The sequence below is a fragment of the Chiloscyllium plagiosum genome, chromosome 33, assembly GCF_004010195.1.
Source record: "Chiloscyllium plagiosum isolate BGI_BamShark_2017 chromosome 33, ASM401019v2, whole genome shotgun sequence".
Taxonomy (NCBI): Eukaryota; Metazoa; Chordata; class Chondrichthyes; order Orectolobiformes; family Hemiscylliidae; genus Chiloscyllium; species Chiloscyllium plagiosum.
Genome location: NC_057742.1, coordinates 33158959 through 33183426, shown reverse-complemented (window position 1 = coordinate 33183426; position 24468 = coordinate 33158959). Strand labels below are relative to the sequence as shown.

Sequence of the window (24468 nt, the reverse complement as noted above, 5' to 3'; positions counted from 1 at the left end):
TTGTCCCAGCTGAGCACAGAAACACCAATCACCATTGGCTCTATTTCTTTATACTAGGCTAAATCTTAGAATATCTTTTGTTTAACATGAAGCTACTGAGAGCATCATTTTACTTTAATTCTTCCGTAGAATGTGGGTGTCAATGGTAAAACCAATGGTTATTACCCAGCCCTAATTGCCCGTGATGAGTGGCTTCATCACCCACCTCAGAGGGCATTTGAAAGTCAACCACTGGTCTTTTAAATCAGAGTAGGTAAGAGTAGCAGATTTCTTTCTGTGAAGGACGTGAGTGAACCTGGTGGGTTTTTGCAACAATTGCTGACAGTTGTCACATCACCATTACTGATTATTCCAGGTTTGTTTTTCTTAATTAATTCAAATTCTACTAACTGCTGTTGTGGGATTTGAACCTGTGCCCGCAGGTCATTAGCCTGGGCCTCTGCTTTGCTAATGTCGAGACATTGCCACCACTCCCTAGAGCTGCAATGAGAACAACTATCTAGTGCAACTACTGAGACATGATCTTCAAAGAAGTTATATCCAGAAAATGTCCCTTGAGACAGCAATCTCCTCACTGACAGCGGAAAGGTTATCACTGATTGAAGCATAATCAAGGCAAATTGCTCAAGCTGGTTCCAGAGTGCAGTGAAACTGCAGGTTACTATGACAGCTCATACAATGACAGGAAAACACAGTTCTATATATCTACAACTGAATTACACAATGGAGACCCTTCAGCCCATCTTGTCTGTATTGGTTCTATTACCTCATACTAAACTCCTGTCTTTTCACTATGTCCCCGCAGACTATTTTTATTAAAAACTCATCCAATTCCCTCTTGAATGCCTCCATTGTACCTGTCTCCACCACAGTTTTAGGCAGTGCACTCACTGACTGAAAAAGGTTTCATTCTCTCACCACCCTTACTTGCATCCCTTTAAAATATATCCACATTATAAGCTCCTTTTTTTGATGGGAGCCATTAAAGTAAGAAGTCATAGAATCCCTACAGCGAGGAAACAGGCCTTTTGGCCAAACAGGTCCACACCAACCCTCCAAACTGTAACCCAGTCCCCTACATTTACTACTGACTAATGCACCTAACCAATACATCCCTGAGTGCTACAGGCAATTTAGCATGGTCATTCCACCTGACCTGCACATCTTTCGATTGTGGGAGGAAACAGGCAGAATGTGCAAATTCCACACAGTCACCCGAGGCTGGAATTGAACCTGGGACCCTGGCGCTGTGAGGCAGCAGTGCTAACTACTGAGTCACCCGTGCCACCGCAAGTGAAGACGTGACACCGCAGTGGAGACCAGGATCGGCAGGATAACTCACTGACTTCCACAGTCAAGTCCAGGACTGGTCCTGTCAGCTGTTCTGGTCCCATTAGCCGTACAACAACATAATGGAGTGAGAGCAAACCACTAAAACAAAAGGAGCTCATGATATAAAAACAGTATAGTCTGTCTCACTTCATATATCACTCACTTTTTGTGTCACTGAGAGCATGTGCAGATCAACTGGCAGAGGTCTTCTCGGACATCTTCAACCTCTCCCTGCAGCAGCCCACTGTCCCTGCCTGTTTCAACAGGGCCGTCATCATCCCTGTGCCTAAGACGGTACCTACAGCATGTCTCAATGACTATCGCCTAGTGGCCCTAACTTCAGTGTCATGAAGTGCTTTGAAAGGCTGGTCATGGCATTAATCAACTCCAGCCTCCCCACTGCTCTTGACCCACCCCAATTTGCCTATCGGACCAACAGATCCACGTCAGATGCCATATCACTTGCCCTTCACTCCTCCCTAGAACATCTTGACACCAACAACAGCTATGTACGAATCCTACTCATTGACAATTGTCTCCCTAAGTGAAGAATTCCAGCACTGGGCCAGCCCATAGGTGATGAACCTTTGACATACAGGCCACGTGAACAATCAGCTCCACAAATCTAACAGTTGGGCTAATGCCTGTGCAAACTTGGTTTTGATCATGCCATGAGTAACTTGGGAATAACTGTAGATGATAAATTGAGGAAACATACCTTGGATTTAACCAATAATCAGTCGATGAAAGAATAAACCCGAGCCAGTGTTCGAAAGATTTAATCAAAGAAACACATGGTGGCTCAGTGGTTAGCACTGCTGCCTCACTGCAGCAAGGACCTGAGTTTGAGTCCAGCCTTAGGCCACTGTCTGTGTGGCATTTGCACATTCTCCCTGTGTCTGTGTGGTTTCCGCCCACAGTTTGGAGATGTGCAGGTTAGGTGGATTGGCCATGTTAAATTGCCCATACTGTTCAGGGATGTGTAGGCTAGGTGGGTTGGCTATGGGAAATGTGGCTTTACGGGAATAAAGTGGGAGGGTCGATGGCCTGAATGACTAGAGAATAGGGATTCTATCATGATAATAAAGAAATACAGACATATCTCTCCTAATTTCACTCCACCACAATAGATATTTTCTAATCAACCTATTCAGACATTATAATGTACATCTGGATTTTTGATTTATTATTGTCACATGTACAGAAATACGGTGATAAGTATTGTTTTGCATGCTATCCAGGTAAATCATACCTTAGATGAGTACATCATGGTAATAGAACACAATGTATTTTCTCTGCTACAGAGAAGATGCAAAGAAAAATCAACTTTAATATATTAAAGGTCCATTCAAGAGTCTGGGGTAGGTGAGATATGATCCCAGGCCTCCTGGACCAGAGGTAGGGACATTACCACTGAACCACAAGAGACCCACTGTGTTGCTATTACACACTTAAGAAACCACCCAGTCAAACCCTCACCTGTATGCACTTAACCTCAATTAAAACAATTAACATTGAGCTTCTCAACTGACAAGCTGCATATTTCACCCAGTGTTTGCTTAACTGTCAGATTCTCAATTCGTCCCTGTATGAACTCTGTATCTATTAAACAAATGTTAACTTTTCAGCAATAAAGAACACATCGCTCAGCATCGTGTAATCATTTTGACCTTCTAAAACAGCATGCCACTCATCTGAGTGCGAGTAACACCACAAGAGATCTGCTTTTTTTTTTAACTTAAGCACGTCAGGGAGTGATTTAAATAGAGGAGCTGTCTTCTAACATTGGTGACTCCAAATCTTTTTCAATTTCATGAACAATTTATTTTCTGGTGATTGTAACTCACAGTTTCGCAGCAGTGATAAGTGAACTCTTATCTTTTTCTCCAGCCCCTTCCCACGAGGAGTAAGGTCCCTCACATGGATCTAATGGCCGAGCTGAAGAAGAAGCAGCAGGGTAAAGAGAGAATGGTGTATGAGGGCAAGGACGGAGCAATTGAGGATATTATCACAGGTAATTCAGTGCAGGAGAATACCACACAGCTGTCTTGCACACTAATCTGGGGAAGTAAAACTTCAGGATTAATTTCTTTTCCCACCCCAAGTAGTCAGATACTGAATCCATATGCTGGCTCTGTCATGTCACTTCAATGTAGAACGTGTTGCTACACATTCACAGTTTTGTAGAAATCTGGACAATGCTAAGGGACACTTAGTGTTTCAGAGCAATAGCTTTTTATCAGACAAGGACATCAAGGGAATACTGGTGAATAAGTGAAGAGTTGATCAGTCACAATCTAATTGAATTGTGTAGCAGGGCTTGTGGGACTGAATGGCCGACTGCTTCATTGGCAGTGTGACAGTGCTACTCATCAAGGTGGCACTTTACAGCCAGTGGCAACTGAGCTCACTGAAGGAAGTCCCAAGTAGACTGTGACTTGGAAAACCATGGAGAAAATACACAGTTGATTTTAAATTCGGGAGCGGTCAGAAAAGTGATAATGCTTAATTCTTCTTGAACCAAGTCCGGAGGTCAAGGAAGAAGTACAGGTAAAATTGTGTCTCGTGTATTTAGCTCTTACAGCACTGAAACATAGGTATCTTTACAACTGTGTGAGTTACTATTGCAGTCAGTGGTTAAATTGAGAAATCCCTGGAAGTGTGGCTTGTTTCTTGGCAAGCATAAAGATGCAGAAAGTCAAATCTTAATTTGAATGGCATATCACTCTTTTAAAGGGAATTTGAGTGATTATTTTGAACTACTTCCAGTGTCACTTGCATCCAAACCTGTCTCAGTTTATGTTTTATTTCAGTAAAGCCAGATGAGGTGAATAATTAACCAAACATGATTCTCTGGTCTCACAACTATTACAGACAGACGGACAGACAGACATGCAAAAGCAAAATTTAGATTGTTTATAAAATGCCTGTATTGAGACAAAATATTTCTTGTTTCAAATCTTTGGAGGAAGGGAATTGTTAATATGTTCAGTTGAAAACTGCCTCTATGACTCTCACTCTCTCCTTTGCTCTTCTTTATATATCCCTCCCTCTTCCCCCATTTTCCTTATGTTTGCTTTTCTCTCTGTGTTGCTTTTTGCTTGCTTGCTGTCCCTCTCCTACTTCCATGATTTTCATCACATTCTCTTATGCTTGTTCTTTATCTCCATCATGCTCCTTCCTCTGCTTTTCTCTCATATCATGTTGATCTCTGTTGCTTTGTCTCTGGTCCTGTTCCTTTCACGTGTACCATTCTTCCTGCCTGGACTCTCATGGACAGCACTGAAGACTGTCCCATTCACTGCGCGGACTGCCAAACGCTCTTCTCGACTGTTCTACGATGCCTCATTTAACGATGAAAGTCCGCCTTAGTGAACTCTGCACTTTCTCTAGGTAACTGAACTGCAACATTAGTGCTTCATGCTTTGAAACCATCATTATTCATCGATACATTACAGGTTGGAGCAAAATGCATTGTAGGTAGCTTTATGGTTAATGTTGCAAATCTATATAAACCTTGAGTTGTACTCTTCAAGTAGTTTAATAGGATAATGTATATTATCTAAAGTTATCTAAATTTAGAAATTAAATGATGCAATATTAATGTATAATTACTTTATCTAATTTAATAGACAAAACAAGCGTTACAATAACTAACAAAGGTAATCTCATATGAATCATTTAAGTCTTTCGCTACTAAAATTATGCCACATAATTTGAAGCTTTATGTGATATTATTATTGGGAATGAATTTCTTTTATGTTGATGCTATAGTATAAATTGACCTTTGGAGCTTCAAGCAACCTCTCCAAAAAGGCAGTGGAGGTTTTGACTTACGCACTGTGTAAAGGTGAACCACCAGCAGGGGGCGGTGGTCACCATGTTTATTGTTCATCACAAAGCCATTGTTATGTGTGGCCATGCCTTAATCTTCTCCATGGCTCTACAATTGCACCCAATTACACCAGAAAGTAAAACATCAACTTGAGGTCAAACATAGAAGCTGATAACTAACGTGAGTGTAGCATGTTGTGGTTATAAATGGGTTTGACCTTTACAGCAAGTACACACAAGAACACTGATTTTTGCAGCTGACAAATGTACCAGATACTCCAGAGTGACTACCTGTCATGTTTGTTTAGAATTCAGCAAAGGAGGACCAAAAGCTTGGTTACATGGGAAAACATTGTATGAGAGTAAACTTATAAGGAGCATAAATGCAGACTGTAAGAGCTTCTATAAGTTGTAAATAGGAAAAGATAAGACACATACACAGGTTCCTTACGATCTGAAATGGAAGAATTGTGGGCGGCACAGTGGCACAGTGGTTAGCACTGCTGCCTCACAGCGCTACAGACCCGGGTTCAGTTCCCACCTCAGGTGACTGACTGTGTGGAGTTTGCACATTCCCTGCGTGGGTTTCATCTGGGTGTTCAGTTGTGCAGGTTAGGTGAATTGGCCACGCTAAATTGCCTGTATTGTTAGATGAAGGGGTAAATGTAAGGGAATGGGTCTGGGTGGGTTGCGGGTCGGTGTGGACTTGTTGGGCCGAAGGGCCTGTTTCCACACTGTAAGTAATCTAATCTAAACAATGAAATGGCAGAAGAGTTAAACAACTGCTTTTGTTCTGTGTTCACACAAGAAGACCTTCTCAAAAGGTGAAGTCAGAGTCTTTTGCAAAGTAGAAATTGAAAAAAAAATTAGAATGAATAAAAATGTGCTGGAAAATTAGTGGGACTAAAAGCTAATAAATCTCCAGGGCCTGACAGTCAAGATCCCTGGGTATTAAAGTTGTTGACCATGGAAATAGTGAATGCATTCGTTGTCATATTCCCGAAATTCTATTGGTTGTGAGACAATCCTGACAAATTGGAAGGTGGTTTCACTCTTTGGAAAAAGGACGGAGGGAGAAAATGGGAAATTATAGATTGTTTAGCCTAACGTCAGTAAGTGGGAAATGCTGGAGTCTATCATAAAGAATGTGATAGCAGGACCCTTAAAATACCGACATTAAATCAACACAGATATTAAGAAAGGGAAGTTGTGTTTGATGAATGTACTGGAGGGTTTTTTGTTTGAGAACATGGCCAATAGAAGAGCTGGGGAAACCCAGTAGTTATGTGTATTTGGATTTTCAGGAAGATTTTGATAAAGTCCTAGATAAGATATTATTATGCAAAATCAAAGCACAGGGAATTGTTAGTAAGATACTGGCATGGATTGAGAATTGGTTAGCAGGCAGGGAAGAATACAGCAACTGGGTCACATTCAGTATGAAAGTGGGATACCTGCTTAGACCCCAGCGATTCAAAATATATATCAATGAGTTGGATGTGGGAATCGAGTATAATATTTCCAAGCTTTCCGAAGACCAAAAACTAGGTGGGAGTGTTTGTGGTGAGGAAGGTATGAAGAGGTGCTAGGGTAATTTAGGCAAGTTCAGTGAGTGGGCAAATACATGACAGATGCAGGGTGATTTCGGTAATTGTGGAATTGTCCGTTTCGGTAGGAAAAACAGAATAACAGAGTTTGTCATTGATTGAGAAAGGTTGATGTACAAAGGGACCTGGATGTCCTTTTACACTAATCACAGCAGTTAAACATGATGATTAGCAGTTAGGTAGGCAATATCTGTTGGCATTTGTTGCAAGGAATTTCGAGTACAGAAGCAAGGAAGTCTTATTGCAGAATAGAACCTTGGTGGGTTCACACCTAGAATATTGTGTGTGATGTTTGTCTCCCTATAAAGATTTATAAAATTAGGAGAAGCATGGATAGGGTAAATAACCAAGGTCTTTTTCCTAGAGTGGAGGAGTTCAAAACTAGAGGGTACATTTAAGGGGAGAGAGAAAGGATTTAAAAAGAATTTGAGGGGTAACTTTTTCACGCATAGGATGTTGTGTGTATGAAATGAGCTGCCAGAGGAAGTGGTGGAGGCTGGTACAAACACAACATTTAAAAGGCATCTGGTTAGGTACATTGAATTTGTAAGGTTTTGAGGGATATGGGCCAAAGGTTGGCAAATGGAACTGGGTCAGATTGGGATGTCTGGTCGGCGTGGATGAGTTGGACTGAAGGGTCTGTTTCTGTACTATAATATCCTATGACTCTTTACCTAAGAAACGATATGCTTGTCAGAGAGAGAGTGCAGTGACGATTCAGCAGACTGATTCCTGGGCTGACAGGTTTGTCATATGAGGAGAGATTGTACAGACTAGGCCTGTCTGTATTCATTGGAGATTAGAAGAATGACAAGGGATCCCATTGAAACATATATAAAGTTCTGACAGGGCTGGAAAGACTGGATGCAGGGATGATGTTTCCTGGCCAGGACATCTAGAACAAGAGGTTACAGTCTAAGGATATGCATAAGACATTTCAGACTGAGATGAGACATTTCTTCACTCTGTTGTGGAATTCTCTACCATAGAAGCACGTGGAGGCCGAGTCACTGAACATATTCAAGAAATAAATAGACTTTTAGAAGCTAAAGGTGTCAAGGAATATGGGATCACAGTGGGAGTATGGCTTTGAAATAGAGGATCAGACATGATCCTGTTGAGTATCAAATGGCCAATTTTTGCTTTCTGTGTTCTAGGTTTCTATAGGATCTGCCATATTTGGTCCTAATGGTTCCTCTGTCTGAAAGTTCCCAACACTGAACTTTTTTGGTGTCACATTTTGCATTGGTCATGGAATCAGTTTATGAATGATTAATTGACTGCAGAATATTTGGTGATTGTCAAGATGTTCTAACAGTTTTTATAAAAGCTGAGTTTGCAAGCGATTTCCTTCGCAAGAAGTATCATTGAGTTTTTGCAGCACAGAAAGAGGCCCAATGTCTCATCACCAGTCATCAGACTGCCATCCATTCCAATCCCACCTTCCAGCACTTGGCCAGTAGTCATATATGATGTAGCTTTTCAATGTTCATCCAAAAAAGCTTTTAAACATCTTAAGGGATCCCAATTCGACTGCCCATTTAGGCAGTGACGCCAACCTCTGGGTGAAAAGATTTTATTCAAGTTCCCTCTAAATCTCTATCTCCTTCCCTTAAAACTGGTGTTCCCTGGTTACTGACCCGTCTGCTACTGTAACAGGTATCTCCCTATCTACCCTGTCAATGCCCATCAGACCTTTATACAGGACAATCAGGTTCCACCCGTCAGCCTTCTCTGCTCCAAGGGAAACAGCCCCAGCCTATCTAGTGTCTCTTCATAGCTGAATCAGGACAGTCTAGGCAACATCCTGATGAATCTCCTCTGCACCCTGTAAAGTGTATTCACATCCTTCATACAGTTTAGGGACCAGAATGGCACACAGTGCTCCAGCTATGGGCTAACTAATGTCATGTGCAGCTCCATCATAACCTCCTTGCTCTTGTATTCAATGCCTTGACTAAAAGACAAGTGATTCCAGGTTTCTGGTGAATTAAATGATCTAAGTATACAAGGAGGGAGAGATCAGCTGTTCCTGATGGCTTTCCAGTGGAGATAAAAAAAGCTTGTACTCATTTTCATGATCTTGGGTCACTTGGAGCACTTTACAGCCAATAAAGTATTGTTGAAATTTGTAATTTCAAAACACAGCGGCCAACTTATGCACAGCAACTTCCCACAAACATTAATGCACAAATGGCCAGAGAAGCTGTGTTGGCGATGTTGGTTAACAGAAGTATTTGCAGGACTCCAGGGATAACTCTCCTGCTTTGCTCCAGAATACTCTTCTCAGATCCATTAGGACAATGGTATCTTGTTTCAACATCTCACCTCACCGATCGTATGCCTGAAAACATGAACCTCTCTCAGTTCCGTAGACATTGTGCTCAAGTCTGGAGTGTACAGACAGAGTAGACAATCAACTAAATATTTCAAGATCTAAATGGAGGAGCAGGTTCTGCAGAAACGCCAATTCTCAATCAAAGGGAAGCCCAACATATTAATGCAAAAAAAAACATGTTTCAAGCATTTGTAAATATTTTAAGCTATAGGTACTCAGGGAATGATATGTGAGGAAGTCATTATCACAGATTCTAGTCTTAAACTATTTCAGTGAGCTGAATATAGCATAGGCTATAGGTTTCAATACATTCCAACTATTGTGACATTTAAATCAGCATCTGACCGGCGGTCAGATGTTCCAGTGCATACATTGCAATAGGTTAGTATGCATGTATGGAAAACAAATGTTATGGTTTATTGGGAGAGGATTTGAGTGCAAAAGTTGAGAGACGATGCTCCAGTTGTATAGGGCATTGGCAAGACACCATCTGTAATGCTGTGTATAGCATTGAACATAGAACATTACAGCGCAGTCCAGGCCCTTTGGCACTCAATGTTGCACCAACCTGCAGAACCAGTCTGAAGCCCATTTAACTGACATGATTCCATTCTCATCCATATGCCAATCTAATGACCATTTAAATGCCCTTAAACTTGCCGAAACTACTACTGTTGCAGGCAGTGCATTCCATGCCCCACTACTCTCTGAGTAAAGAAACTACCTCTGACATCTGTCCTATATCTATCACCCCTCAATTTAAAGCTATGTCCCCTCGTGTTAGCCATAGCCATCTGAAGAAAAAGGCTTTCACTGATCAACCTATCTACCCCTCTGATTATCTTATATGTCTCAATTAAGTCACCTCTTAACCTTCCCTGTAACGAAAACAGCCTCAAGTCCTTCGGCCTTTCCTCATAAGGCCTTTCCTCATAAGACCTTCCCAACATACCAGGCAGCATCCTAGTAAATCTCCTCTGAACCCTTTCCAAACTTTCCACATCCTTTCTATAATGCAGTGACCAGAACTGTATGTAATACTCCAAATATGGCCGCACCAGAATTTTATACAGTTGCAGCATGACCTCATGGCTCCAAAACTCAATCCCTCTATCAATAAAAGCTAACACACCATTTGCCTTCTTAACAGCCCTATCAACCTGCGTGGCAAATTTCAAGGATCTATGTACCTGGCCACCAAGATCTCTCTGCTCATCTACACTACCAAGAATCTTACCATTAGCCCAGTACTCTGCATTCCTGGCACTCCTTCCAAAGTGAATCACCTCACACTTTTCTGCATTAAACTCCATTTGCCACCTCTCAGCCTAGCTCTGCAGCTTATCTATGTACCTCTGTAATCTGCAACATCCTTCAGCACTATCCACAACTCAACTGACCTTAGTGTCATCCGCAAACTTACTAACCCTTCCTTCTATGCCTTCATCCAGGTCATTTATAAAAATGACAAACAACAGTGGACCCAAAACAAATCCTTGCGGTACCCCACTAGTAATTGAACTCCAGCATAAATATTTCCCATCAACCATCACTCTCTGTCTTCTTTCAGCTAACCAATTTCTGATTGAAACTGCTAAATCACCCTCAATTCCCATGCCTCCATAGTTTGTGCAATAGCCTACCATTAGCAACCTTATCAAATACCTTACTGAAATCCATATGCACCACATCATCTGCTTTACCCTCACCCACCTGTTTGGTCATTTTCTCAAATAACTCGATAGGTTTTGTGAGGCACGACCTAACCTTCATAAAACTGTGTTGACTGTCCCTAATCAACTTATTTCTTTCTAGATAATTATAAATCCTATCTCTTAGAACCTTTTCCAACACTTTACCCACAACCAAAGTAAGGCTCACAGGTCTATAATTTCCAAAGTTGTCTCTACTCCCCTTCTTGAACAAGGGAACAAAATTTGCAATCCTCCAGTCTTCTGGCACTATTCCTACAGATAATAATTACATAAAGATCAAAGCCAAAGGCTGTGAAATCTCCTCCCTGGCTTCCCAGAGAATCCTAGGATAAATCCCATCCAGTCCAGGGGACTTATCTATTTTTACACTTTCCAGAATTGCTAACACTTCCTCCTTATGCGCTTCAATCCCATCTCGTCTAGTAGCCTGTATCTCAGTATTCTCCTCGACCATATTGTCTTCTTCCAGTGTAACTACTGATGAAAAGTATTTATTTAGCATTTCCCCTATCTCCTCTGACTCCACACACATCTTCCCATTACTATGCTTGATTGGCCCTAATCTTACCCTCGTCATTCTTTTATTCCTGATATTCCTATAGAAAGCCTTCGGTTTTTCCTTGATCCTATCCACCAACAACTTCTGATGTCCCCTCCTGGCTCTTCTTAGCTCTCTCTTCAGGTCTTTCCTGGCTACCCCTAACTGAGCCTTCACATCTCATCCTAACATACGTCGTCTTCTTCCTCTTGACAAGAGATTCAACTTCCCTAGTAAACAATGGCTCCCGCACTTGGCAATTTCCTCCCAGCCTGACAGCTACATACTTGCCAAGGACCCGCAGTAGCTGGTCCTTCAATAAGCTCAACATTTCAATTGTGCCCATCTCCTGCAGTTTCCTTCCCCATCCTATGCATCCTCAATCTTGTCTAATCGCATTGTAATTGCCTTTCCCCCAGGTATAACTTTTGCCCTGCGGTATATACCTATCCCTTTCCATCACTAAAGTAAACGTAACTGAATTGTAGTCACTATCACCAAAGTGCTCACCTACCTCCAAATCTAGCACCTGGCCAGATTCATTACCCAGTACCAAATCTAAACTGGCTTCTTGTTGGCCTGTCGACATACTGTGTCAGGAAACCCTCCTGCACACATTGGACAAAAACTGACCCATCTAAAGTACTTGAACTATAGTATTCCCAGTCAATATTTGGAAAGTTAAAGTCCTCCATACCAACCACTCTATCACTCTCGCTCATATTGAGGATCATCTTTACACCTCTACATCTCTGGAACTATTTGGAGGCCTATAGAAACCTCCCAACAAGGTAACCTCTCCTTCCCTGTTTCTAATCTCAGCCCATACTACCTCAGTAGACAAGTCATCAAATGTCCTTTCTGCAACCGTAATACTGTCCTTGACTAACATTACCACACCACCTCCTTTTTTACCATTTTTTCTGTTCTTACTGAAACATCTAAATCCCGGAACCTGCAATAACCATTCCTGTCCCTGCTCTACCCATGTTTCTGAAATGGCCACAACATGTCTGAAATAGCCACTGCATATTGGTCCCCTTATTTAAAAAAGGATGGAAATGCACTGAAAGCATCCAGAGATTTATTAGAATAACATCTGAAATGGTCGGGTTGTATTTTGAGGAAGGATTGGACAGGCTAGGTTTGTATCTGCTAGAGGTTCGAAAAATAAGAGGTGTCTTGATTGGAACCCCTGAGGGGTTTTGACATGTTAAGATGTGTCTAGATCCCATTTGATTGGGGACTGTATTCAGCCAAGTGCTGCCTCAGTGTCAAAGGTCATCACCCTTACCTCAGGTAAGATGTTTAGTTCATTTGTTCAGGTTTTGGATCAATGAACCAGAGGAAGAGTTTTCTTGTGGGAGAATCTAGAACTAACGTTCACTATTTTAAAATATGGAATCGCTAATTTTAGACAGTGATGAGGAGAACTATTTACTTACAGAGATTGAGTCTTTGGAACTCTCTTCCTTAAAAGGCGCTGGAGGCAGTCTCTTTGAATATTTCTAAAGTAGAGATGGCTAGGTCCTTGCTAAGCAACGGAATGGTAATGTTGGGTAAGCAAGAATGTGAGATAATTAGATCAGCATGATCTTATAGAGTCATAGAGATGTACAGCATGCAAACAGACCCTTTGGTCCAACCCGTCCATGCCAACCAGATATCCCAACCCAATCTAGTCCTATCTGCCAGCACCCGGCCCATATCCCGCCAAACCCTTCCTATTCATATACCCATCCAAATGCCTTTTAAATCTTATTGAATGAAATTACAGGATAAAGGGACTAAGGACTCCTCATTCATATCTACCCAATAGAATTGAAAATGGCCCAGATATGTGCTGTCCACAGAAAGCAGAAGCTCAATTTGGCCATAGTTTTGTAGGTCTCATTGATGACCCTTCCCAGTCTAATCTGCTCTAAGGAAAACAACCCATCTGTCCAATCTCTCTCCATAACTAAAACTATCCAGCACAGGCATCATCCTGGTTAATCTCCTTTGCACCCTCTCCAGTGCGATCACATTGCTGTATAGTGTGGACAGTGCAAAAGACTGAAAGACAACTTGGGCAATAAGTGGTAAGTACCATTCACACGACATAGATGCTAGTCCAATTATCTCCAATGATTCAGTGTAAATTCCCCTTGACATTCAGCCATTGTCAGAGCCCCCACCATCAAAAGCTCAGGCTGGAGAGGGATGGGGGTTTAGATTAGATTAGATTACTTACAGTGTGGAAACAGTCCCTTCGGCCCAACAAATCCACACCGACCCGCCGAAGCGCAACCCACCCATACCCCTAAATGTACCCCTTTTTACCTAACACTATGGGCAATTTAGCATGGCCAATTCACCTGACTAGCACATCTTTGGACTGTGGGAAGAAACCGGAGCACCCGGAGGAAACCCACACAGACACAGGGAGAATGTGCAAACTCCACACAGTCAGTCGCCTGAGTCGGGAATTGAACCCAGGTCTCTGGCGCTGTGAGGCAGCAGTGCTAACCACTGTGCCACCGTGCCGTCATTGTGTTGTCATTGAACATAAGTTTCAGTAGAACAGCTTTATAAATACTGTGAATTTAAGAGCAAATCAGAGACTGATAATTCTATAGTATCTAACTCACTTCCTAACTTCGCAAAACACCACTGATGTCCATGTAGATGGAATCTTCACATTAGTCTGAATGAGCACACCCCTACAAGACTCAATCTCAATTCCATCTAGAAGAAAGCAACCTGCTCAATCAGCAGCTCTTCAGTACCATGGGCAAGGCTTGTACAACAACATCCACCAAAACCATGCCCTCTCTTGCCGAGAAGAATAAGGACAACATACACATGGTAACACCAAAATGTACAGGATCCCCTCAGGCCATGCCATTCTCACCTGGAAATATATCACTCTACCTTCATGATCACTGCCAAAATCCTGGACTCCCTCCTAACAGCAACATTGGGGTAACTACACCATGTGGGCTGCATCTGTTCAAGGAAGTGACTCATTACCAGCTCCTTAAGGATGATTAGGGATAGGCAATGGGTCTTACCAATGTTGCCCATATCCCATGAAAGAACAAAAAACAAAACTACTACTGCAACTTCATCTCTGTCTTAGCTCCCTATTCCAATATTTATGCAATCAGTCTCCATTTTACATGCTCTATAAACTGGGTTCACCATAAACTTTAGCATCTGTATTTGAACTTGCACCAAGTCCTGTTCTCTCCTACTCCCCCGTTCTTAGTTATTCACTCCTTGGAAATGAGCTTTGCTGGCAAAATCATTCCATCAGTAAAGATGGAGAGCCAACCTCTCGAACCGCTGCAGTGAACCCACAAAGCAATTTTGAAGGGTATTCCACTTTTTGATCAGGTGCTTACTGATCTGCACTGGCCCCTAGTCCTACATTCTTATCCTCTGATCACCTTGCCCCAGTAGCATCCTTCTTCCTCACAACACTTAAGGATATGGACGCTTTTTCCAATTCAAGCCTCTTTTGCAGCCGCTATTATAAATGCTGCAACATTGGAAACCTTGCTTTCAGTTTCAATTTTTAAAAATATATTCATTTGTGGGATGCGAGCGTCACTGGATGGCCAGCATTTATTGCCCGTTCTTACTTGCCCTTGAGAAAGTGGTGGTGAGCTGCCTTCTTTAACTGCTGTATTCCACTTGCTGTGGGTTGACCCACAATGCCATTAGGGACGGAATTCCAGGATTTTGACACAACTGTGAAGGAACGGTAATATATTTTCAAGTCAGCATTGGCTTGGAGGGGAACTTGACGGTGGTGGTGTTCCCATATATCTGCTGCCCTTATCCTTCTAGGTGGAAGTGGTCACGGGTTTGGAAGGTGCAGTAAGCTGCAAGCTCAGGAATTGTCCCCAGTAAACATCGGAACCTTTAATATCTCCTTACCTGACTCATCATCAAAATTTGTTTCATAATGCACCTCTGAAGTGTCTTTGAACATTTAACAAAGAGCAGTAGAGCTCACAAACAGCCCCTATGGCCCACCAATACTGAGCTGACACATGATGCCTTTCTAAACTGAAAAATACCTTTTGCCTCCACATTGTCCATATCCGTGCTGATTCATGTACCTGTCAAGGTGCGTCTTAAATGTTGCTATTGTATCTGCCTCTATCAACTCCTCTGGCATTGTATTCCAGGCATTTACCAACCTCTATGTAAAATACCCACCTCTCACATCCCCTTTAAATTTACCCCCTTTTATCCTAAACATTTGACTGCAGACAAAGCGCTTTATAAATATAAGTTATTTTAAAATTGGATATTCCTGTATGTGATGCTACACAATGTACAGCACAGCCACTATATTACAACAGGCAACAGTTTGCACTATTCCAAAGTACTACCATGTTCAGAATCACTCATTAAAGGTATGGAGTGTTCAGTTACAAGGCATGAAATCATTTCATTTTACAACGTTTAACAACTTGTGCTTATTTTCATCTAAACTGATCTAGGGCTACTTCTCTCAGTAACATTGTGGAGTTCCCTATATGCTGTGATGTGTGCTGGCTCTCTGAGGTTTCTGCTTCTGAGTGCTGTGTTTCCGCTGCCTGATAGCTGCTCTTCATGAAGCGTGCTGCTGCCTAGCGCCGGGGCTGCTGCTATCATCTGGCTTTGCTTCCTGCCTCTGTGTGCTGCTTCTCTGCTTCTCTGCCCTGCTTCTCCTGCTGTAAGCCACCTAGCAGGCATGACACTTCAAGGTAAGCCTCAAAGGTGTCTGATATTATTTTACTCACAGCTTCAACGGAACTTTTGGTGTTGAGGACATGTGTTATGTGATGTTGTTGGGGATAGAGCACATGATGAGTAACAAAAGGGATATTCTGACTAGACCTTGGGCGAGAATCCTGAATTCCTTACATTTCCAGATGGCATACCCCAAACTGTTCAGTTCACTGGTGAGGAGGGGTGAATCATAGAATCGCTGAAGTGTCCACACCGACCCTCTGAAGAGCACCCCACTGAGACCCACCCACCTACCCAGTCCTTGTAACCCTATATTTCCCATGGCTAATCCACCTAGACTGCACATCCTTGGACACTATGGGCAATTTAGCATGGCTAATCCACTTAACCTGAACGTCTTTGTGCTGTGGGAGAAAACTGGACACACCCGGAGGAAATCCATGCATACACAGCAACAATGTGCAAACTCCACACAGACAGTTGCCCAAGGGTAGAGTCAAACCCAGGTCTCTGGCGCTTTGAGGCAGCAGTGATGATCACTGAGCTACCGTGCCACAATGGTTGACACCTTCTTTATTGTCCCACCATCTCAGTTGAGTTGTAACAAGATTAATGAAAAAAAACGCCTTCCCTTGTGTAAACCTCTTACACAGATCCAAAGGAGCTTACCATTTACAGTGAGGCAGTTTAACCAGGCTTCCTTGAGTTCATGAAAAGAGTGAGTTTATTCATTCCTGAACCTTAGTGGCAGAGCACACATACACTTAAAAATAAGATAAAAAGATAAAAGTTCAAAAAGAAAGACATATGGGTCAGTCTCTGGATCATTCACAAAGAGCAGAATCGTTGAATGTTATGGATTTGTCAGAGTGGAAGTTAATAAAAATATTGACACCGATAATTGAACAGTTATTTTTGAGAGTCTTGGTTTTGCATACTTTTTGAAGTTCCAACATTAAGGGTGAGAAAGAGTCCTTTGTTTGCTTGTTTTCTTTTTAACTGGTTTGCAGCTCATTATTAGAGAGGATCAGTACCTTAAAAAGACTTGAGTGGCTAGGAGACAGTTCTTCTGCCATGATTTTCACAGCATGCTAATGCTTGAAGCAGGCCAGGTACACCCGAAAGCATTGAATCCCAATCAGTTCACTCCAGTGGAGTTGAAACTGGCCTTTTTTTTTGTACGTCCCTGGTGAGTAAAGCAGATATATTTGGAGGAGGTGGCATTCTGCCAAGATGGGAAAGATAGACAGCTCCTCATTATCCCTGTTTAAGTCTCTCCCTGTTTGAGGTCTCCACTTGACAGTTTACACGTGTGCGGCTTTCCATGGACATTGCTAAATAGTCGTTGAATTTAAATCTGCAGTTTTTCTGCAGCACTCTTCCTTTTAAAAATGGCATTGTTTGGAATTAGAAGTTAAAAATAACTACAAATGCTGCTTTTGGCCGAAATGTTGATTTTCCTGCTCCTCTGATGCTGCCTGATCTGCTGTGCTTTTCCAGCACCACTCTAATCTAAACAAATACTTCAGGGTCTAATCTATTGTTATAACTGGGATGTTACAACATCTAATCTATTGTTATAACACATGGGGAAATCAGTCAGCTGTTAGTGGGTGTTGAGAACCAGCCTGTTAATTTCAGTAGTATTTCTGTGAGAGTCTGTTTCCATATCTGAGAATGATACAGATTGGCTGTGCAATCATTTTATTCTATGATATTAATATAAATATCGAAGTTGTTTCAAATATGGCTGACTGGCTTGTGTGAATGTAGTGTAGCGTCAGATCAAGTAGTTGTTCAGGATCAAATTTTATCGGTAGGACTCAATATGGTTTTCAAACAAATTGATTTTGTAGATAGATTCTCATAGTAGCTGTACATGAGGTTAACATGAGACCCAATTTACTGGAATCACTATTGGTCAGAGTACTGCAGTGTGGTTGGAGGCTGTGTTTATTTGTGCCAAAGCACTAAGGGGTGTGCTTCTTGTACGTGTGTAGCTGCAACAAAGTGCCTTTGGCATCATTAACACTGAAGTCCCACGTGGCTGCCTGCATTAAAATAAATAGGCACAGAAAAGGAAACCTATCACTGGGTGCAATTATTGTTAACATAAGGAGTCAGTTTAGCTCATTAGCTGGACAGTTGCTTTGTAATACAGAGTGATGCCAACATGTAGGTTCAATTCCTATGCTGGCTGAGATTACCTTGAAGCACTTTCCTTCTCAACCTCTCCCCAGGTCATTTGGTTAAACTACCACCAATCCTCCCCCTCTCTAATGAGGGAGTAGCCTAATGGTCTGGTAAGATGATAGTGACTTTAATTCCATTTCCTGTTTGTTGGAGGATGATTCACTGTAATTAATATAAACTGTACATTTTAAATAATGTACCAGTAAGACATACTTGACTGATAGATCAAATATTGCAGATTCTAATTTGATGAATATTCCAGCGTTTATTTTTACTGGGACAGATAATACACCACTTCAGGATCCATTTCAGACTTTGTCTGGAATGACTGCTGTATGCTGGTGTCCTTCCATTTTTGAGAGATGCTGGACACAGCAAACAACCATTGAGGTGAAGAGTGTTCAGGTGCATCATTGCTGGCAACAAAGGTCAATCCTCGAGAGGCAGGTTCCGCTACATGTGACACACGTGAAGCTGCGTGTGGATTTTATTTCAGTGTTGGCATCTATTGCCAAGTTACAATGACCACTGGACATTGTGCTGGAGGAAGCAGCCCACAGCAGGAGCCATCATTTCCTTCTTTCTCCAGCTAGTGACTCCCAGGTGCAATAGTCAGTATTTCTGGTTTTCCATGTCATGCTTGCAAGCATCCTTGAAGCAGAGCCTTTAGCACTCCCCTGATTACCTGGCTTCGGGTACCTCACTCTGCTGAAGGTCCTTAGGTATCTAATCATGTTCCATCCTGCATCCACTAAAGCTGTCTCTGTATGATTCCTGTCAGCTTGCTTGGCAGCTTTGTCTTTGAAAAGATTGTCGCAAGTCCTGATTTTGTCCAGGAAAGGTATGCATATAATGTGCCTTGGACAGCTACTATATTGCATTGTTATCAGTATCATTAATAATCCTGTACGGTTAGTGTAATTTTCGTATCTTGTTTTCGGAAGAATCCTGGATAATGTGGTTGCAGATGACATGAGCCTCTCCTGGGTGGATATGGAGATTTATGAGGTACTTTCCAAGTACCATTTGATAGACCTGGTTCAGGCTCCTGAACCAGAGTCTGGTGAGTTACCTCCGACCCACCAAAGAGCATCCCACCCAGACCTACCCTCCGACCCTATCCCTGTGACCTTGCATTTCCCATGGCTAATCCACCTAGCCTGCACATTACTGGACACTATGGGCAAGTTAGCATGGCCAGTGCAACTAACCTGCACATCTTTGAACCTATTAGGTAATATCTCATTTAGAAAATAAATTGCCTTGCTGTGGTTAAACTTTATGTGACATTGGGTCCTGCCTTTTCACTGATGGCACACACTGTCTGTGGGTGGAGATTAGCTTTAAGACAGAGTAGATCTGTACCAGATCGTAAGGAACGCATAATTCTGTCTGACCAAATGTAGTCGCACTTATCAATATCATGCAATAAACCTGCTTGTTATTTAAGAACAGTTCCTCTTCTGTGCATGTTCTGCAATGCCTCATCATTACATAGGCCCAAAGCAGTGCAGAAGCAAATGATTGGTGATAGCAAGCTATCACAAGGAGCCCTTGCCCAGTGCCAAATTATAGTCAAGGTGATAAATTCCAATTTTGCTCATCTGGGAAAATAACACATGCCCCACTTGGAAAATACTATCAACATGTCGATTCTAATGAAATTGATTGGTTCCATGTCAAGACTGATGTGGACCCTGATAGAACTGATGAGCCACCAATCTGCCCTCTGTGACAATGCACTAATTCAAATGTTTCCCATCTTTGCTACAGGACACAGCAATCAATGGGCTTCGGTGAGGCTTCCTTTTGTTCAATGAATTAAGTATTGTCCTCTTTCAGAGCTGGATTTCACTCATCTGTTTTGTTTCAAGCAAAAAACTTCAGTGCCCAACTTTGGTATTTGGATAAGAAATGTTGTGCTTCAGCAAATTTCCTAGGAACAATACCCATATCAAAACGTGCTGATAATTGGAGGGAAAACCTGTCCTTTTTATACACATTCCAAATAACAGAATCTAATTCTTCTAATTCCTCTTACTTTGTGGCTCTTGTTTTAGTTCAAAGGACCTGATGATACCTCAGCAACACTCCTAATGGCCATTTGGCTTAATGTGGTTTTCAGTGACTTGATCTCACTTTCCCTGATATTCAAATTTTCATACCAATGACAAACAGAAATTGCAACCCCAGCTGTTTTATTATGCTCAGCATTCCAATAACATGAAGCCAATCTTAGCAGCCAACAGCTTCCCTGCTTAAGATCAGGGGAATTCAACAATGACCAGGGAGTTGAATCTGGTCTGTAAAAGACCACAGTTTTGCATTTGTGTAGTGCCTTTCACCAAACTCCTTTACAGCCAAATACTTCTGAAGCACCATCACTGTTGTAATGTTGGAAAGGTAACAACCAATTTGTGCACAGCAACCTCCCACAGATAATGACTAGATATACTAAAGAGTGTCAGCTGGAGCCAATCTTTACTTAGTTTTGATTTGGAGATGCTGGTGTTGGACTGGAGTGTAGAAAGTTAAAAATCACACAACACCCAGGTTATAGTCCAACAGGTTTAATTGGAGGCAATTAAACCTGTTGGACTATAACCTGGTGTTGTGTGATTTTTAACTTTTTACTTAGTTTAGCATTTATTTACAGGCTGAACCATTACAAGGTTACACCTCCTAACTCAACCAGAACCCAATTTCAGCAAATGCCTCTTTTCAACTACTCAAATCAAACTCCAAATAATGCTCACCTCATTAATTAAACACAAATTGGTATACAATTAGCTGGATTGCCTGTTTCAGCAATGTTTGCTGACTGGAACTAACTTTCCCTGCCCTTCAGAATAGGGCAGTGGGTATTTTTCTCTTTCTTAAAGTGTAATTGGATTCTGGGTTTAACGTCTCATCCATTAGGCAAAACCTCTGACAGTGAAGCATTCCCTCAGTACTACACAATAGTGTCACCTGATGAAGGAGGAGCGCTCCGAAAGTGTTTTGATTTTGAATAAACATGATGTATTATACCCTAGTGTTTGTGTAACTTCTAGTGTCAACCTAGAATTTATGCTAAAATCTCTGGACTGAGATGTAATCCCATAATTCTCGGAATCTGGAACGAGCGTCACTATTTGAGCATTGACCACTATTTACTGAATGTTAGTTCTGATAGATTTTCAGTGCAGTCAGTTATGCTATTAGTTAAGTTCGCACCTCAGTTTGGTAAATCGCTGTTTTAAAAAGTATTATCATTGGACTTTTGTGTAGATATTTCATTTGGTTAAGGAAGGGGAATTTTCATGTGGCAGATTTCCTCCTCCTCTTCTCTGCTCTGACTCACTCCATGTTGACCTTTCTCCCACAGATCTACGCAACCAGCCATACAGACGAGCAGATGCCATGAGGAAAAGTGTTCGGAAGAGAATGGACGAACAGACCCTTCGTGTATCCGGAGAAGTCTCGTTATAACCAGTTGCCTGAGCGGTCAGGGGAGAGGGTGGGGGGATTCAGATAAATATCTGGGTGAAGAAACTGGTACCAGTTGTTACTCTCAGCCAAAGCTTTATACCAAGCTGTATTCCCAGTTTAGTAACAGACCCCTTTTGTATACACAATGTAATTCACTTGCTTGATGTAGATAATTTACCAGTACAAATGTCTTTGAGGACCCAAGGTGAAGGGGGATTAAGGATACAACATTTCACATATAGCTGAAGTAACAAAGACTGAGAATTCTTGAATATATGGGAAACTAAAGGGGGATGATGTGACTGTCACTTCCCCCTTGGTGAAGGGACTCCACATTGACTCCCTCCAACACCATGTCCCCAGTGGGTTTCTCCTGGTTAATGACCATAAAAGCAAAACTGGAGGTGTTTCTTGGTTAACTGGTGTTATTTACATATCTGCACTGCTTTAGCCACCTTGCTTTGCATCTTCTGCATTTAAGACTAGAGAGGCAGTAATTAAAAATTGCTCAGAAATTATCAGGAGCATTTTCACTGCTATATGGACAATCACAAGGAGACTAAAAACTGAATTCAGGGTACAGGATGGGCTGGACTCTGTGACATTAAGATGTGGCATCTTAATTCCAGTTTATAGCGATCTCTCTTATTTACAAGGTTTACTTATAAAAGGTGCACTTGCTGAAGGTGATTAATCGCGAATCATTCAGTGACACAGGACTGTATTTGGCTATACTGGTTATAGATTAGCCATGAGAAAATGTATCTGTATAATCTTTTTTTTCAAAGTCCTCTAATGCTATGAAGAATAGGAGTATTTGGATTAGAACTCATTGCGATTGTGTAGGCTGACCATCTTGATCTGTTCCAAGAGTTATGGCAGAATTAAAGAGAACCAGCTCTGAAATTCAGGGGTGCTTCACCCAGAGACTGAATAAAGCTCTAAAGAGCTGAAACTATGATGAGTTAACTCCAACGCATCAATGAAATTAGGAGTATGTCTTAGTACTAACTTGTGACAGCAGTTCAGCACTTACCCGTTCCATATCTAGATATGTAGCCCTCAGGTGTCAGTACAAAAGTAGTTCTTTCACATTTAGTTTCAGATTAAGGCTGAAAAAAGAGATTTTCCAACAAATGACCAAGATGATCTTCCAAACACCGTTTCCATGTAGTAGCGACTAGGGCACAGAAATGAGCTGCATTCCCCTGCTCTTGATCTGTGCTGTATCTCGAGCCTGATTTCTAACTCTTTTCAAGCGAGCTGGTTTTTACGTGAGTTAAAAATCTTGGCCAGAGGACATATCTGTAATTGTGAGTGGGTTCCTCTGGGATAGGAAAGAGGAAATTCAGGCCATTCTCACTCCAGATTGAAATTGTGGAGTTGAAGGGAGAAAGTTAACAAAACCAAAATGAGCTGCTGTCAGAATTGGTGTCAAGACCATCTCAGAATTTTGGAGTCAGCAGCCCTGAATTCCAAAGGTTCTGCTACAGTAAAGCCCTTGGGATCTGACTATTTGCATCAGCACCTACAATAATTCATCCAGTCCGAAAGTTATGACAGAAGGCCAAGAAAACCCGATCTGAATTTCAGGGTGTCCTTGATTAAAGCTATTGGATGTACACTCCAGGATAATCATTAAGATACACAATCTAGTCACTTTCTAGTTGTGATTAAGCTGAACACATCATTTCAAAGTTACCAAGTCCCTGATATCCAATGCAATCAACAGCATTTGGATAAATCTGATTTTACATCTGCATGTTATTCATTTTTTATTTTTACTTTTTACAAGGGATATGTTAGTAGTAGAAAACACTTGAAAATATAAATTGTGGCATTATTTCTTGCAGCAGTAATTCCACTTGTTAAAATTTTTGCAGATCAATGTAAATCCTCTTTTTTCTAGTTGTACATGAGGTTGTAAATCTTACTTCTAAATTATCATTAAGTATTCAGTTCAGTCCCATTCACATCACCACATCTTGTTTTAATGCAAAGGAGGGATTGATGGAAGGGGTTAGGAGAGTTCCTGTATATTTGCTTTGCCTTCACCCCGCCTGGCTGTGTAGGCATCAGGGCAAAGGGGAGAGTGTTTCCATTCATTGTACATAACAGGGAGGTAAGCTGAAAGGACTCAAAGCAATGAGAACTGTACTGTGTGACCATTTGGCATCCCATTAACCAAGTTGGCTGTTTTCAGCTGGATTCTATGAAAATTGATCAGATTTTGACTGCAAACACTCCTGTGAAATTCCTTGGAAGATTATGCTATGTTAATAGTTCTATATAATTGCAAGTTGTCAAGTGATTACAACTTGCCACCGAGCATAGACAAAATAGAAATTATGTTTGGAGACGAACTATTGATAATTGATGCTTCTCTGACCAGTTCTGTTCAGCCCCTGAGGATCCAAGTCCAGACGTTGATAGATTCAACAGCAAAACCAGGAAATTGGTACTTTCTGATAGTGTTAAACTAAGTCTATATCGGTGGCCTGCCTTTTATTAACACGTGGTAAAAACAATGACTGCAGATGCTGGAAACCAGATTCTGGAATAGTGGTGCTGGAAGAGCACAGCAGTTCAGGCAGCATCCGAGGACAGGCAAAATCCGAGGACAGGCAAAATCGACGTTTCGGGCAAAAGCCCTTCATCAGGAATAAAGGCAGAGAGCCTGAAGCGTGGAGAGATAAGCTCGAGGAGGGTGGG

General features: G+C 41.7%; 1 protein-coding gene across 4 annotated transcripts in view; it reads left to right on the top strand.

Moving 5' to 3' along the window:
• fmnl1a (formin-like 1a) overlaps positions 1 to 24347 on the top strand; it is a 258801-nt gene extending 234454 nt beyond the window's left edge. For 2 of the 4 annotated variants that reach the window (XM_043675290.1, XM_043675287.1), the window contains exons 26-27: positions 3223 to 3346; positions 21653 to 24347. In XM_043675290.1, coding sequence (XP_043531225.1) covers positions 3223 to 3346; positions 21653 to 21756 — 228 coding nt within the window. In that variant the 3' untranslated portion in view covers positions 21757 to 24347. Of the gene's footprint in view, positions 1 to 3222; positions 3347 to 4612; positions 4726 to 15860; positions 16127 to 21652 lie in introns of those variants that run through there. The other 2 variants (XM_043675288.1, XM_043675289.1) reach the window with 2 other exon arrangements.
• Positions 24348 to 24468: the final 121 nt, after the last annotated feature.